Here is a 16,286-nt window from a genome sequence, read left to right as displayed (position 1 = left end):
AAGTTAGCATGTTGAAATAGAAGCCGTTGTTCTTGCATTAATAAAACATTAAAAAATAAAGTTTGCAAGCACTCAGGTGGCGCAGTGGTAAAGTACCTGCCCACCACCGTGGAGTTTTGTGGGTTCGAATCCACTGTGCTGCATCCGGCTTTTCGAGGGTCTATATACTAACACAATTGGCCTGTGTTCGGGGGAGGGAATCCGGGCAGGGATGGTGATATTTGTCACAACACATACTCCTACAGGCTGGGGCGGCAACTGTCAGAGGGGAGTGTTCCCAGTGGGGGCTCCTCACTTTTGTGACCCAGTAGGATACAACAGCAGTGACAACACACATAAATCTGTGTGGAGAGGAATTAATTGGCATAGAGACTAAATTGGGGAGAATAAAGGGTAAAAAAAAAGGTTTGAATTGACCAAACCTGCCTACCGATGATGTCACTGGTAGGCAGGTTTCTGAACTGTCCACATCCCTCCTCTGAGACAGAGTGAGTTGACAGAAATAGTGGCATCTTATAATGAACATTGATATGTTCTTCTGCTCTTAAACTTGTGAAACATTTTGTCATGAATGTCTGTGAAAGGTGCTCTACAGAAATGTACTTAATTAGTGAGGACCAAGTATATGAAGATAGTGTCTAGATGGAAAGTGGGGTCCACGCGCATAGGGTGGATTTCTTTCCGCCACTTGGTTTTTCTTCATCCTTCAAATGTGTATTCTGCCAGGTAACAGGCTGAAATGATGGCCCATGGGGTTAATTTTTAACCTTTTATTACACATATCCTGAACCCAAACCTGAAAATGGAAGAAATAGAAAAGACCACAACTTTTGAAGGACACAACGAGAGACAAATACATAAAATAATCCCACACAATTTGGTTCGAAGGAATTAATTAAAGTGGTTATAATTAAGATTCAAGCACATGACTCTAAACAAGATGTTACAAGATGCTACAGGACAGGGCAATTTTGTTTTTAAACTGAGCCAAGAATCGTCAGATTACATCTCTATTTGTCTTTTGTGTATATGTCCCTGCATTCCCAGGAGGCTAGAAGGCTTACTTTGTGGGTCCTAGAATCTCCAAGAGAGAACTTTCAACTATTAGGCGCCTCTCCTGTGGAACCATCTTCAAGGTTTGGTCGAGGAGGCAGACACCCTAAGTTTAAGAGCAGGCTAGGCTAGACTTCAAAAGTTATGCTTTTCTATTTCTTCCATTTTCAGGTTTGGGTTCAGGATATGTGTAATAAAAGGTAACAAATTAACTCCTTGGGACATCATTTCAGCCTGTTACCTGGCAGAATCTTGAAATACACACTTCAAGGATGAAGAAAAAGCAGGTGGTGGAAAAAGATCCACCCTAGTGGACCCCACTTTCCATCTAGACTAATAAGGTTGAAAATGGGTGAAGTGCTCCTTTAAGAAAACAGCATCAAATTGTGCTACTTTACACAAGAATGTGTTTACTCAGAGCTGAAGAGGTGTGTGGAGAGACTGCAAACACAAGCCCCTCCCCCATCCGCTGTGGTTGGCCTTGAAGAGAAGCGTAGCGGTATTGTCTCAGCCTGCAGGCGAGGCAGCGTGGAATGATGTGAAAACGCCCGTGTCAAATATTACACATCTCCATTAACGTCTGTTCCAGCGTCTCGTTTATGTTTGCGTTGTCTTCTTTAGCTCGTGACAGTTCATCTGTTAATAACACAGCAGTGCAGCGGTCAGGAGGAGCATAGGCATAGGGCATTCTAGACAGTAATGCTGCGTTCACAGTAGGCCTACTGGCAGATACAAAGACACAGGCTACCATTCATTTTCAATGGAAGCCAGCGGCCAGCGACATTGTGATACAAAGATACATCCCAAGTTTGTAGCTGCTACAAAAGCTACAACAGCTACAAAGCAACAAAAAAGTTGAGCTGTTTTCAACTTCAGCTACAAAGATACAAAGCTACAAATATGCTGCGTATAGCCTTGTATCTTTGTATCTTTTGTATCTGCCAGTGTGAACGCAGCATTTACGCCTGATTTATACTTGGTCGCATGTCGCGTTGCACACCGAAAATAGCCGATCTAAAAGCTCATGACAATCTATTTTGCACGACGCGCACTCGTAGCTAAGTATAACTCAGGCTTAAGAGGCACAGCATGACGGACAAAGGTTCTAGCACCGTTAACCATTTAAACCCTATATGGTTCAATGTTTTTGTAGAGGGGAATTTTTCCCCTCTACACCAAATCTCTTCAGCGAATATAGCCGATCTACATGTAGAGTCAGATTGTGACATGTTGTGAGCTTGTAGATCGGCTATTTTTGCAGAATTTTCGGCCCAGAAAAGGGGCACTACTGTAGGGTTGAAGTGGTTAAAGAAGCAAAGTAAACGTAGTAAACAAACAGTATGAGTACTGTGATATTAAGGCCACCGGCCACTACTGCGATCACAGTGACAAAGTGTGGCCTTCGCATAAATCATTGGATTATTTCCGTCAATAGCACATTTACTCATTCCTGTAATATACTGTATTTTCAGGCAAATTTCACACATTTAGGTTGATAATTTCTACACAAAGACTTATCGACAGTAATTCCTTGCAACGAGTAGACCTTGTCCTTTGAGCTTAATGGGAACGGTGCACTTCTTGGGCTCTAGATCAAGGGTTCTCAACGTTTTCAAGCCGCGACCCCCCCAAAATTATCATCGTTTGAACTGGTGACCCCCCAAAATAATCATATTGAATGAATATATATAATGAATATTGAATATGAATTCATATTGAATTAATATTATTTGACACTTTAGCCAATGTTTGACCAGTTTTTGTAGTATAGTTTTTTTTTATTACATGTTGATGCAGTAATGGTCTTTTTTCATGTAATATATATTTTTTTCTTATTAAAAAGCTCTTAAAAGTCCTTAAATTGTCACTTTACTGACATCTGTGGACCCCCTCCCCACAAATCATTAGGGGACCCCCGACCCACAGGTTGAGAACCACTGCTCTAGACAGGGCTGAAGGGGAGAGACCACCTCAGTTGAGTTTGAGACTTGCCCACGAGGTGTGAGCCAACCCCCCATTGCCAAGGACAGGGTGACTGCCAAGTCCTCCACAGGTTTATGTTTCACCACCACGTCCATCTCCAATTAACACTCATCACCTAGTGGTGTCTCTGTAACCTGCACCCCAAACACTCAGTGCCCTTGGCTTTAAGCCTAATTATACATCATCATACGACCATGTCGCTCAATGAAAATAACTGATTTTCACGCGACAAACATGTCACGCTCCGTTATAGTAGGCTACTGTATAGTATATCTTCAGAGTTCAGAGTGTTATAGTTTCACTTTATGCCTTGCTTCTAATGTAAATTGTCTTTGAATGCTTATAAAGTGCTAAACTAAACTAACTCTTATGACAACTCAAGACTGAGAGAGCAGAACAAAACTAGAATTATTTGAGAGCATTCCCGAAGTATTTACTTTGACTATAGGTTTTACTCTGCTGTACTTTCAAGAAATCCATTCCTCACAAGGAGAATGAGGTGTGTTGTTAGTATATTAACACATCACCTTTGGTTTATTTGTAGAGCCAGAACCAGAGCCATGATGACTTTTTTGATGGCATCGATATTGGCAATTCAGTGTTTGGAAAAAGTATAATTAAGCCCTATTCAAAAACCTTCAAAAACAGCCGATCTACAAGCTCACGACACCTGGTATTTGCTATTTCTTTATAGTTTTTTTTAAAGATTTTAGAAATGTCTTTGTGAAAATCTTCGCCTATAATGAATGACTTACCCAAAATAGAGATTCCAGACCCAAAGATCTGGCATCGGTCTGGATTATTCATTTCAAGATTATTTATGAGCCTTGGGGGAGAATGTCTAAATCTCAAGACCAAACTGAAGCTATAGCCAAATCCAACGTTTCAATTATGAAACTTGAGTTTGTGAAACTCTCCCGTTTTTACCTTCAATGTGAGCATGCAATATATATTGTGAACAATCTCAGTTGTTTGTTATAAGCATTACAGGTTTTGAGGAACCTGTTAGCCGTATTCTTAAATCAGTGGTTCTCAAACATTTTAATTTCAATCCCCATTTAATACCATTTTCTATCTCTGTTACCCCACTCTACACTGTAAAACGCTAACTCTGAGACTTACAGACCCGTACCTTCTCACAGACCTCTAGGGGTTCCCGGACCCCAGTTTGAGAACCACTGCCTTAAATAAATCACAGCAGCAGACAACCCAGTCTGTTGTGGTCAACTGTACTTCTGCAACAGCAGCATAATAAAAAGTGTAAAATGGTCCCAGGTTTGGTCTTACGCCTCGTTTAAGGCTACTCTTAGTTCATTGTTCAGAAGGCGGTTTTGCTCAAGCTGCTTGTAGTAGTGGTCTTCACAGTCAGAAAGCACAGGAGAGAAACAGAGAGAAGAACAAGACAAAGTTGTTAGTGTAAAAGACAGACAGACAGCACTACTGTTATTTATACACAAAAACATTCAGTGTCCGCTGCTCCAGCTAATGAGCTATGAACAAATATAGCCTACTGTGTTAGAAGGGCTATCATTAACAACTACTTAAGCCCTTTACTTTGTTGTACTTCAAATGGTGAAAATAGCTGAAACAAGCTCACAAAGCATCGTGTGAGCTTATTTGTGAGGTATTTTGTCAAAGACTTTGAAGAGAGTCTGAAATAAAAGCCTCAAACACTGGTTGTGAATACATTATACAAGGGCAACCAATGGCACAATGTCACTGGTCAAGTTGTTGAAAACCTCTCTTTAAGAAAAACTGTCATTATAGCTCAGAACTACTCGAATTTTCTATGATATCTCCTGATTACATAAGCTGGTTACTAAAAACTCATTGTAGAGAGAGAGAGAGACAATATTGGAGTGGTACCTTTGTCTCCAAGTTCCTGATTATGTAGTTACACTTTGTGGCCACATGAGTGTGCTCAAGTGTAGGATTTGCCAAGACATAGCTTCAATATTCTGAACTTCCATTTCAGCCTGAAAAGCAACTGATGGCACTTCTACTTACAAACTAGTTCAAAAAGCTTTAAAGGGGATGTAAGTGATATTTGTTTTGTTCAAATAAATGTGAAATAGCGCTATGATCCCATAGAAGCATTAATTTTGAGTGTTTGTTCAGTATCAGGCCAGGGTCTCTCTAGCTCTTTAGTTAACCGAAAATACATTTTCAGGTCAGGATACCAATTTTATCCAATCAGAAGTGAGTACTCATACAGGATGAATAAGTGAAATTGGAAGTGATGAAACAAAACAATGAGCAGACTAACTGATACATGTATAGCTGATAGCTGATTAAAGCTTCTCTCTCCTGATTGGATGAAATTAGTATCCCAACCTGAACATGTATTTTCTGTTTGTTTACTAAAAAGCTGAACAAAAAATATCACTACTGATTCACTTCCAAAGATTCCAGAGAAAGACAGCAATACTTAAAACAAAATTATCTCAGCACTGAACTAACTGCTCTGGCGCCAGACAAGCATCAAACCCTCTGCACAGAAAATGATACATAGTGGAAGGAGTGAGGAGCCTTTAGGTTTTATTTAAAAGCCACTCCACAAAAACTAATAAATTAAAAACTAGAAAATTAAAAAGCAGAAGAAATCAAAAGATATGGGGACACATGGAAAAGGAAGAAAAGTGGCAGGAGAAAAGGGAGAGCGACGACACAGATGGAACAATGTTGGTTTATTTTTACAGAAAGCGAAACGGCTCAAAGTTCTGTACAACAGGTGGAAAAATGGATGACAGTCACGGCACGGCCGTGACAACACGAGAGGACAGAGGGGACATAGAGATGGGCGACGCTGCACAGGAGAGAGGTGACGCCGTTCAACCGGCGGCAGACGTCGTAGATGGAAAAGTGTAAACGATTTAGCTGCGGAGGGAATAAAAAAGGAGAGAAAACAGAAAAAGGTGTTGGGAGGGAGAAAGGAATCAAATATGAAAACGACAGACATGCAGAATGGAAAAAGTAAAGATGAACCAAACAGATCGATCGATCGATACGGTAGAATATGGGGTAAAAGTTTGTTTAAATGGAAAATGGAAATTCACTTCGCTGGTCAGTTGCAAAGTAAAAATAAATTATTTAGTGCAAAACACTGTTAGGATTCATCAAACGTAGAGGCTATGGGAAAGCTAGCTAGTGAACTACAAAAATAAATTCTCTACCACATAAATAACGGGGTTAGTCGAGTAAATTGAAACTTCAGCATTCAAACATAAATTACATTACATGACACATGCCACTAGAGGGAGTTATGGTGAAATAGTGAGTAGGGGTGTGTGTGTGTGTGTTCGGGAGAGGGGGGTTGCTAAGGCACGGAGCGGACACAAGCAGGTGGTGAATTACATGGAGGTCATGTCGTTGAGGGCGTGATCCAACTCCTCGCTGATGGCCTTGTACTTCAGTTTCTGTGCATACAACTCATCTACGGTGCGAATTCACGCACAGGATTGAACGGGACGTGAAGGAGGGATGGCGAAGAAATTGAGAAAAAGAAAACAAGGAAATAATGAGGACAAAATCATAGTGAGGGGGTGTGGGGAGGTCAACAAAGGAACAAACAATAAAGAGAGTGTAAAAGCCAACAGGACAGAAATAGAGGTCCAGCGAGGTGTGACAGGACAGCTGCTAAGACGTGACATTCCTTAAGTCCTTAAGTGTCACCAAGAAATGGCCTCACATGTTCCACCCTGGCTCTGAACACCTCCTCAGACCTTCTTGTCCTTCTACAGCTAATGATACTTTCTCAGAGGTTTCTCCTCCTAAGCGTGGCTGGCAGTTGCGCACAGCATTTGAGATGCCACGTTTGGCAGGAGAAAGGTCTCTGCCCACCAGTGGTGGAAGAAGTATTCAGATTATTTTTAACTTAAGACAATGTAGCAATATCACAAAAAGTCAAAATTTTACTTGAATAAAGTTTTTTTTTAAAATATATATACTTACAGCACAAAACATTAAAGTACTCATAATGCAGAATGGTCTATTTTACAATCATCAGTTATTGGATTGTAATTAGTAATACATTAATGTTGTAGCTGGTAAAGGAGTTTAATGACTTTATGGGACTGAGTTTAATGACTTTATGTGCTGCTGGGTAGATCAATCTATAATAATACATCATCATTTATCACTGTATGTATGTTTTGTATTAATAATCAACATCTGAAAAGTAGTTGGAGTAAAAGTATAATATCTGCCTCTGAGATGTAGTGGATTAGAAATAGCAAGAAATGGATATACTCAAATAAAGTCAAAGTAGCTCAAACCTTTACTCAAGTACAGTACTTGAGTAAATGTAATTAGTTACTATCCGCCACTGGCGCCCACATTAACAACAGTACACTGGGCCTGTGTAATGTAGATGGCTTCCCTGGCAGAGTTTTGCCAGAGTACCAATGAGTGTGCAAAATATTTGTCCCAGAGCGGCTGTCTGGACAAACATGAGTCTGGTGCATTAAAATGAGCAACCGTTTGTCAGAAGATATTATAGAGAAGCATTAATTATGACTAAAAGAAAAAGAGGTCTCTGAGTGAGATCAAAGCACAGACAGACTAGACTGTCTTTTTGTGGTTTCTGAAACAGGTCAAATATGCTGACTTGTGTTCAATTGTGGTGAATAAAACAAAAGGCCTACATCCACACTTGAAAAAACAAATATGGTCAATACATATGGTCAACATAAAAAATAAATAAAGAACAAGTGGATAAGATTCATACCTTCCAAGTCATCAATGGTCTTCTCAAGCTTGGCGACTGACCTCTCAGCAAACTCAGCACGGGTCTCAGCCTTGGAGGAGAGCGCAAAGAGGTAAATGTTAACCACTTTCAAAACTGTTGAAAATGCGTTGTGAGCTTGCCGTACGATTAAGTATAGGGCAAAGACTAAGTGATTAACTGTCTCCGATCAACAGTCAAGTTATCTTATATTGTCTTTTTCCATGTTTGTGTTTTTCCATTCTGGAGACAGATCTAGAATAATTCAAGATAAATGCTATATCAATTAAATCAACATGCATCAACCACCATCATTTGAGGTAGCCTAGTGACAAGGAATTGCAAGGGACAACAATATAATACACTAGAGGGAAGTACAGTACAGTAAATGGATAGGTACTGTACCGGTGAATTAATCAGTAGGTAATATGTTTGTGTACTGGTGTGAACATACCTCCTTCAGTTTGTCTGTGAGCACCTTGATCTCCTCCTCATACTTGTCTTCCTTTGCAGAGTACTGTAGACACACAAAAGAGCCTAATGTTACGCCAACACCACCACAATGTCACACATAAAATGCCATAACAAGGAGTACATCACGTCAAATATCTTATAGGAAAACTCTTTCTACAGGTAAGTATTTCCTCCAGTTAGACTGTGCGTCCACCAAAGTAATTTTTTTCCAGCTGAAAATGTGCTCTCATCCAAACGGCGAGAGTTGAAAATATATCAACTCTTTCAATTCTTGGCAACAAGATAAAGAACATAAAGATGCCAAACGTGAACACTGCAGAATAGACGCTCATTGAAAAGAATCCAAAACCCCCAGGTTTGCTTGCTCTTGACTGTCGTCTGGGATTTAGAGTAGACCATCATTTATTTCCCAGGCCTCTGTATGCGTGGGGGGAAGCTTGGGCTTTAATGCTGATGTAACATACCCCCACCTTTGCTTGTTTTGCTCAGGGAAAAGAAAACACCTTGGTGGACACAGCCCCATAATGTGAGAGGATCAGATGCGTACCTTCTCTGCCTGGGCCTCCAGGGACTTCAGGTTGTTGGTCACGGTCTTCAGCTCCTCCTCAAGCTCCGAGCATTTGCTGGTGGTTTAGTTATGGATGAAGGAAGCAGGGACCATTGGCAGGTGAAAGTGTCGAGGGTAGAAAGATAGAAACAGGAGAGAACCATATTATTAGGATAAACGTTGACTGAAATGATGGTAGAACTAAAACAGTGAGTGTGCATTGTTTACATTCAATTTATATATCCTGGGTCGTTCACACAAAGTACTATGACTATAAATATATATAGTTTTACAAACTCGTTCACACCACAACTAAAACAAAGACAATGGTGAAGTATATAGTTATAGTTATCATTCATTATAGTTATACTGGTGTGAATGGCCCTTTACTGAACTATGTCTTTTCACATTTAAAGCAGCAACCTCAAGGAATAGTGCAGACGCCACAGAATTGAACAAGTGGGAAGGGTTATCAAAGTTCTTACCTCTCTGACAGCTCAGCACGTTCCTCTGTACGTTCCAGATCACTCTCAATGATCACAAGCTTACGGGCCACCTGGAGTCACAGCACACAATGTGGTTACAATTTACAATTTTAGCCATTTACAGTAGCAGATGCTCTTATCCAGAGTCAACAAACAACAAGGTAAACAGTCACATAAGTGGAGTACAGAAAGAACAATGTAGTGCCTCAAAGAAACTAGGACACCACGTATAAACAATGAGCTGGTTACTTACTTACATAAACAATGAATCTGTCTAAACAACATGCTGTCTAAATAATATTCTTAATGTTTGTGGTCTCTAAGTAACAAAAACATGAGAACACGTGGCCAACATATATCTGGTTCAGATCCATACTACAACAATGTACAGAGTCAACAGTACAGTTAACGCACCTCCTCATATTTGCGGTCAGCCTCCTCAGCAATGTGTTTGGCCTCCTTAAGCTGGATCTCCTGCAGTTCCATCTTCTCCTCATCCTTCATCGCCCTGTTCTCAATAACCTTCATGCCTCTGGAGGTCAAAAAACACAACAACACGTCAGCTATCAACTATCGCCACATGCAGCCATTTCACAACTTGTGATGTGATTTGATTTGTGATGATTTATTGCATCCGTAACACAGAGATTCGAAGCCCGGTCTCCCGCATGGGAAGGAACACTAAAGCCAAACATCTTAACCACTAGCCTAGACGGAATCCCCCTTGGCCAGGGGAGATAATAGGCTTTTGGTCTTCAGGAAGAGGCTCCGCTACATTACATGTTGCTACATACACAGCTGGTGGGTAAAGATATGACAGTGTGATACTCCAGGGGGCCCCCAGCTAAATGACTGTCAGAACCAAATGGACCCGTACAGGTCTGTAACTCTGAAGTTTATTGAAAATGGACCTGTAAGGGTCCATTTGGTTCCAGTTGTACACTGTCAAGAGTTAAGGACTCTGAGAGGACTCTACAGTGTAGATTGGGGTCCCAGAGATGAAGAATCATCTCAAAATAGGGGTTTGTGGCCTAATGCATATCAAATTGAAATGAAAAAGGTTGAGAATCACTGGACTAACAGCAGAAACACTGTCCTTTGTGAGGACATCAATAGGATCTGTGCATAACTGTAGTACTGGGTTTCTAGAAGGAGGCATATACCCATTTCATGTTCCGGTTCCTTAGCTTTGTTTGGTACGCCACCTTATAGAAACCTGGGACTACAGTTATGCACAGAGACTATTCCTCCTGGGGCCGACCACAGTGAAAACACCAACGCAGATTATCATCATACAGGTCAGCAGACCTGTATGATGAGAAACCCGCTCAGTAGATCATTCTGTAGTGGTCCTGCAGACTGTGAGAAGATGCTAGCCCAACACCCACCTCTCGCTCTCATCAGCAGCCTTCTCAGCCTCCTCCAGCTTGGTCAGCGCCGTGGCCAGACGCTCCTGTGCACGATCCAACTCCTCCTCAACCAGCTGGATACGTCTGTTCAACGAGGCTACCTCACCCTCAGCCTGCCGGGACACAACAACAACATCATGTCAACAACACGTTAACAACACACAGGCTATAGGCCTATACACAGTCACATATGTACACATGTACACTGTATACTATACATCATCAAACGTTAAGACAAAAGAGAGATCGACAGCTGAATGGGGAAACATTTCTTCTACATAGGCCTACATAATTTCTTTTAACCCTCAACAACCCTGGTGTTGACTTATGTTTCAAGAAACATGTTAAGGGAATCACACGTAAAAATATATATGGTGAGGAATATCTGATCTGCTTTTATATATATTTCGTCCAAGAGGATAATGTATCACAGTGGTTCTCAAACTTTTAAGGCTGTGACCCCCCAAAATAATCATATTTGAACTGGGGACCCCCCAATCTGTCAAGCACTTGGAATTGTAGGAGTTTAGGCATTCAATTTAGCTTGACTCGGTTCCACAGATAAATATTGTGAAATTATTGAGAAAATTGTGAGCTTGTAGATCTGCTATTTTCACAATTGCTGCCTCTTTCTTATATTATTTGACAATTTGGCAAATGTTTGACCAGTTTTTATAGTATAGTTTGTTGATTACTTTTGATGCAGTAATGGTCTTTTTTTCTTTTCATTCTTAAAAAAAAAATCTAATTGTCATCTGGGGACCCCCAAACAAATCATATGGGTACCCACCCTGGGGGTCCCGACCCACATGTTGAGAACCACTGACGTATCATGTCGGGGTGGTCCTGTCATAGTAGCATATAACATGATGGTTGTTTGTTTATTCAGGGTGTGACGTGACTGGTGGTCTTCGTGGGTGGGTCGCGTCCTTGCATAGAAATATCTCCATTGTTATCATTGTTTTGTTTTTTTTGCGCGATCGCATCGTAATGGATGGTTTTAAACGAGGCAAACACTTAAATATTAACCTCGGATCAAGACTGTCATAGATTTATTTTATCGCTAATGTCAGAATCGATAAAGGAAATCTACGACAGTCTTGATCCAAGGCTAACTTAAATATCATCCCGCATAATTCACATGTTTTTATTACATAGCCATAGCGTATATACGATCACGACCCTGGCCCATGATGGCACGTTTCTTGAGCAGCATGGCACTACTAATGCCGCCAGCCGCCTGCGTTAATTGACTTAAATCATTAAGGTTGATGTATAGCCTTAAATCTAAATCCATCGTAGATGCATGGCGTGGCAAATGCCGACAAGAACAGATCTCTGCCTGGAGATCTGCATGTTCTGGTCGGCAATAAGCGACCCCAGGATAAATAAAAGAGGCGTTAAAGGGATATTTCACTTTCAAATAAAATAAACATACACAAATGTCTATAAAAAATACATGGGAAAAAGTAATGGACGTTTTTATGTTTCCATTACTTTTTTCATTTTTTTTAAATTACATTTGAAATGAAATATCCCTTTAATTGTCAATATATCACTATTAAATTAAAGCGCGTATTGTATGTTTTATTCCTTACTGCTTCCCTGGACCTGGTCTCCTGGCACAGCTCTCTCTGTAGAGCATTAGCCTGTTCCTCTGCCAAGTCTGCCTGCAGCTGCAAGGTCTTGATCTTCTTTTTCACAGCCTCCAAAGATGACATGTTTGCTTCTCTATCTCTAACTATCTATCTATTTATTTATCTATCTATCTATAATCTATCTATCTAACGGGCTTATTCTGACGTCCTGCGTGCAGCTCTCCCAGACTAGACGCGCCCCAGGCAGAGATGCGTCGGGGCGGCTGCTTTGATCCTCACTGATCTCTGTAATGTCTCTAATCAAGCAAGTACCGGAAGGAACTGACTGTGCTGCTGCTGGGATGCATTAGAAGCAATCTGACTGAGTCAGGGAGAATAACACAAATCTATGCATTTGTGGCTCCTATAGTCAAAAAATCTTATAGGATTTTTAATACGATTTTAATAGGATGTTTTTCAATCAGAATCCTATAGGATTTTTTGGGGCTGGGGGCCGTTCAAGGTGTTCATTAAAATCCACTATATTATCGCCTAATTCATAGAGAGATCGGTGGTTTGGATTGTGTCTTCTTGTGGATATTATTGTCATGCATGTGATTTAGGATTTGTTTTGAGCTCAGTGCTTCCCCCACTGGTGAAATGTGTGAATGAACCAGCAGCACCTTGCACAGGTCCAGAAAATCACTATGTCACGTTTTGACTATTTTGGAAATGATGGTTTGGTTTCCACTTTAACCACTTGAACCCCATATGGGTGACCAGGGCTCTATACAGTGTCTTTTCTGTTTTCTGTTATTGTGGGGAAAGCTTTCGCTGAAAATAGCCGATCAACAGTGACTGTGAGCTTGTCGATCTGCTATTTTCTGCGAAAGCCTTCCCCACAATAAGGACGCTGGGGTTTAAGTGGTTAAAATATATTATTTCAGGATTTAATCTGAACTACAAAAATGCAGTTTTTGTTTCTTATTCACTAAAATACAACTATGATATCAACCCTGTTGTCATTATTGTTAGCGTTCATTATAATTATAATAGTGATTTATTGTGATTATAAATACATTATTATGTATGTATTTAGTCATTATTTACTCATTATGGCCACACCAATCAATTAGACCAACATTCACTGTGACAAAAAAACTGTTTGAATCTTTGAGTAATTTGCTGTGTAGCTTTGAGGGTGACAAACATGTAACTGTATCTGTCCTGGATGTGACAGCAGAGTGACCAGGGCTGCGGGGCCACAAATCTTAAAGTGCCTAAAAAAATACTCAAGTGAAACTCAACACTGGCCCTCAGATTGGCCCCAAATGGTTGTGAGGGCCACCACTGCTAAGCCAGTAAGCTGCAACATCACCATATACAGCACATAGGCTAAATTTAACTAGCCTTGTCTATGACTTCAATGGGCCATTAGGCTTTGAAAGTCTATCTAATGTCAGACCAGGTGTTTCAGTCCTTCCAGGTATTAGTTTGCTATCATCTGGTGAACACGATACTGGTTCAATGTCAAACCAGTTGTATGCTTGTGTCCTGGACCGGCTCTGATGAAATCTTTAAACACATTTTTCTTGTTTTCTTTTAACCAGTTGAACCCTATAGCATCCCTATCCTGTGGCTAACATTCGGTCAAAATAGCAGATCTACAAGCACACAGCACGACACGTTGTGAGCTTGTAGATTGGCTATTTTCAGTAAAGAGATTTGGTGTAGAGGAGAAACAGGAGGGGGCCTAAGAGAGCACTAGTGAATATGGTCAATGCTAAGGTGCTCTGTAATTATCATTGTGCCTCTTCAACAGAGGGGCCCCATTCCTTCGGGCCCATTTTGGTTCCCCTCAAACAACTCACATCTGTGGCTTTGGTCTCAGCAAGCTCCAGTTTCTCCTGGGCGTCCTTGAGGGCCTCAGAGTACTTGTCCAACTCATCCTCAGTGGACTTCAGCTTCTTCTGCAGAGCTTGCAGGTCATCCTCCAGCTGGGTGCAGAACGTTCAGGTGGGGATGTGTCAAAGATAAAACACACAGAAAAGGGGGACATAGTTTAGATACACAAAGAACACACAATGTGGCAGATATATTAAACTATGTCTTGCATATTAACATTACATCATTATAATCATCACACTTAATCAGCTAAATGAATGCTGTTTGATAGCCTACTGTGCCGCTACAATTAATAAATGTATCAAGTGTGAAAACAACTAATACTTCCCAATAAGCTGTTGGAACTGAACAAACAAACTATCATTCTACAGTAACCAGGATTTGAACAATGATCTATCCATGTTGAGTGAATCTATATAACTCTATAGGGAAACAAGTTCAATGTTCAAACCAATTTAACCGCAGCGTCCCTATTTTGGATGTCATTGTAGGCTAAATAAAAATAAATGTATTTAGATCTACAAGCTGCATTGCTGCATTGCTTGTATATCTGTTATTTAAATTAAGAAAGAAAATGTTTGAAAACTTCTGGGGGAAAACAAATGAATTAATCCGTTAAAAAGAAAGGAGAGCTATCGTGGCATAATAAACACCCATGCATCTCCACGGTCCGTGGCGCACGCACTGTGCCAAACGCACCCGTGGTGCGCCACGGACAGCCAGCATCAGTGCCTGGATGGATGGACGTATAGCTCCAATCGGAACCTCGCCCTCTGCTATATAGCTCCGAGATGAGGTCCTGCCGGCCGGCAGTTCTCCTTAACGCTATGTTACTTTCGATCCTTTCCCCTCACACCCGCGGTAGCGCAGGCTGCGCAGCCTCTCGTCTTTAGTAAAAAATAGAAAATACTCCTTCGTTACTCACAAAAACAAAGACGGTTGTATGGAGTTGAAAGCCTACTCTACTTAGTGGGAACACTCGAAGCCCCCCACCTCACGTCTAAAATACACTTTTTGTCCAGAAAAGAAAATATTTCACCGGAAGGGGAAAAAAAGTTTTTGGTTACTCCACTGCGCCCTCTACAGATCTGGCCGATGGAATTTTTCTATTGACCAGATTTTTTCTTCCGGGGAAATATTTCCTTTTCTGGACAAAAAGTGTATTTTAGACGTGAGGTGGGGGGCTCCGAGTGTTCCCACTAAGGAAAGTAGGCTTTCAACTCCATAAAACCGTCTTTGTTTTGGTGAGTAGCAAAAGTGTATTTTTTTTAAACTAAAGACGAGAGGCTGCGCAGCCTGTGGTGCGTGCGCAAAGACCCGAAAGTCCCATAGCGTTAAGGAGAACTCCTTCCAACGCCACGGACCACAGCTAGGTGGCCAATACTGTGGATCCTTACATTTTTGCTCCTGTCCTCAGCTGCCTTCTTGTCTCCCTCCGCCTGCTCGGCTCTGTCCAAGGCGTTCTCCTTGTCGAGCTTCAGCATCTGCATCTTCTTCTTGATGGCGTCCATGGCTGTGTTGTGTGTGTAGTATTACCCGACGGTAACAATAAAACAAAAAGAAACGGAGTGAAAGACGAGAGAGAGACTAAGAAGCGTCCGACCCTTCACTAGACTGTCAAGCTGGAGTGCGAGCTGAGTGGTGAGCAGTGGCCGGTCTAATGTGCTGCTGTGCTGCTGTCTCCTGGACACCCAATACCTTTTAGAAGGCCGTGTCCAGCTGTTGGATTGGCTTTTTTTTTAGGGTCTCTTCGCCGATTCGCTGTTCCAAGACATTTGACAACTTAGATGACTATACAAGGGACATGTGGGCGTCTTGAAGACCCCCACCCACTGGGTGGGGGTCTTCATGACGCCCACATGTCCCTCGCATAGCACCCACCCACCAACACGTCTGTAAGTTACTATTTCTAACGACATGTATGATGTATGGAGGCCAGCATTACTCCCATGGAGGGGTAGTGTCTCTTCCTCTGAAGTGTTATCTGGAACATAGTGAGCATAGTGGCGTAATTATCACCATGTCCACTGTTGGCTATTTACCAAGACAAATGTTCTTTACAAAATTTAGCAAAGTAGGCTATAGTGTACATTTAGGGTATAGGTTATATAGCCTACATATGCATTATTA

General features: G+C 41.2%; 1 protein-coding gene across 1 annotated transcript in view; it reads right to left on the bottom strand.

The window, feature by feature from the left end:
• The window catches only part of tpma (alpha-tropomyosin), a gene marked incomplete at its 5' end in the record, with an annotated part of 303,129 nt that extends 287,462 nt beyond the window's left edge, over positions 1-15,667 (bottom strand). Inside the window, 9 exons of the mRNA XM_080438539.1 lie at positions 6,391-6,469; positions 7,763-7,832; positions 8,214-8,276; positions 8,781-8,856; positions 9,266-9,336; positions 9,680-9,797; positions 10,654-10,787; positions 14,123-14,248; positions 15,554-15,667. Of these exons, the coding sequence (XP_080294665.1) occupies positions 6,391-6,469; positions 7,763-7,832; positions 8,214-8,276; positions 8,781-8,856; positions 9,266-9,336; positions 9,680-9,797; positions 10,654-10,787; positions 14,123-14,248; positions 15,554-15,667 (851 nt within the window). The remainder of the gene's footprint in view (positions 1-6,390; positions 6,470-7,762; positions 7,833-8,213; positions 8,277-8,780; positions 8,857-9,265; positions 9,337-9,679; positions 9,798-10,653; positions 10,788-14,122; positions 14,249-15,553) is intronic.
• Between the last annotated feature and the right edge of the window lie 619 nt (positions 15,668-16,286).

This window comes from Gymnoscopelus braueri (genome assembly GCF_963280865.1).
Source record: "Gymnoscopelus braueri genome assembly, chromosome: 1".
Lineage (NCBI taxonomy): Eukaryota > Metazoa > Chordata > Actinopteri > Myctophiformes > Myctophidae > Gymnoscopelus > Gymnoscopelus braueri.
This window is presented reverse-complemented; position numbering and strand designations above follow the sequence as displayed.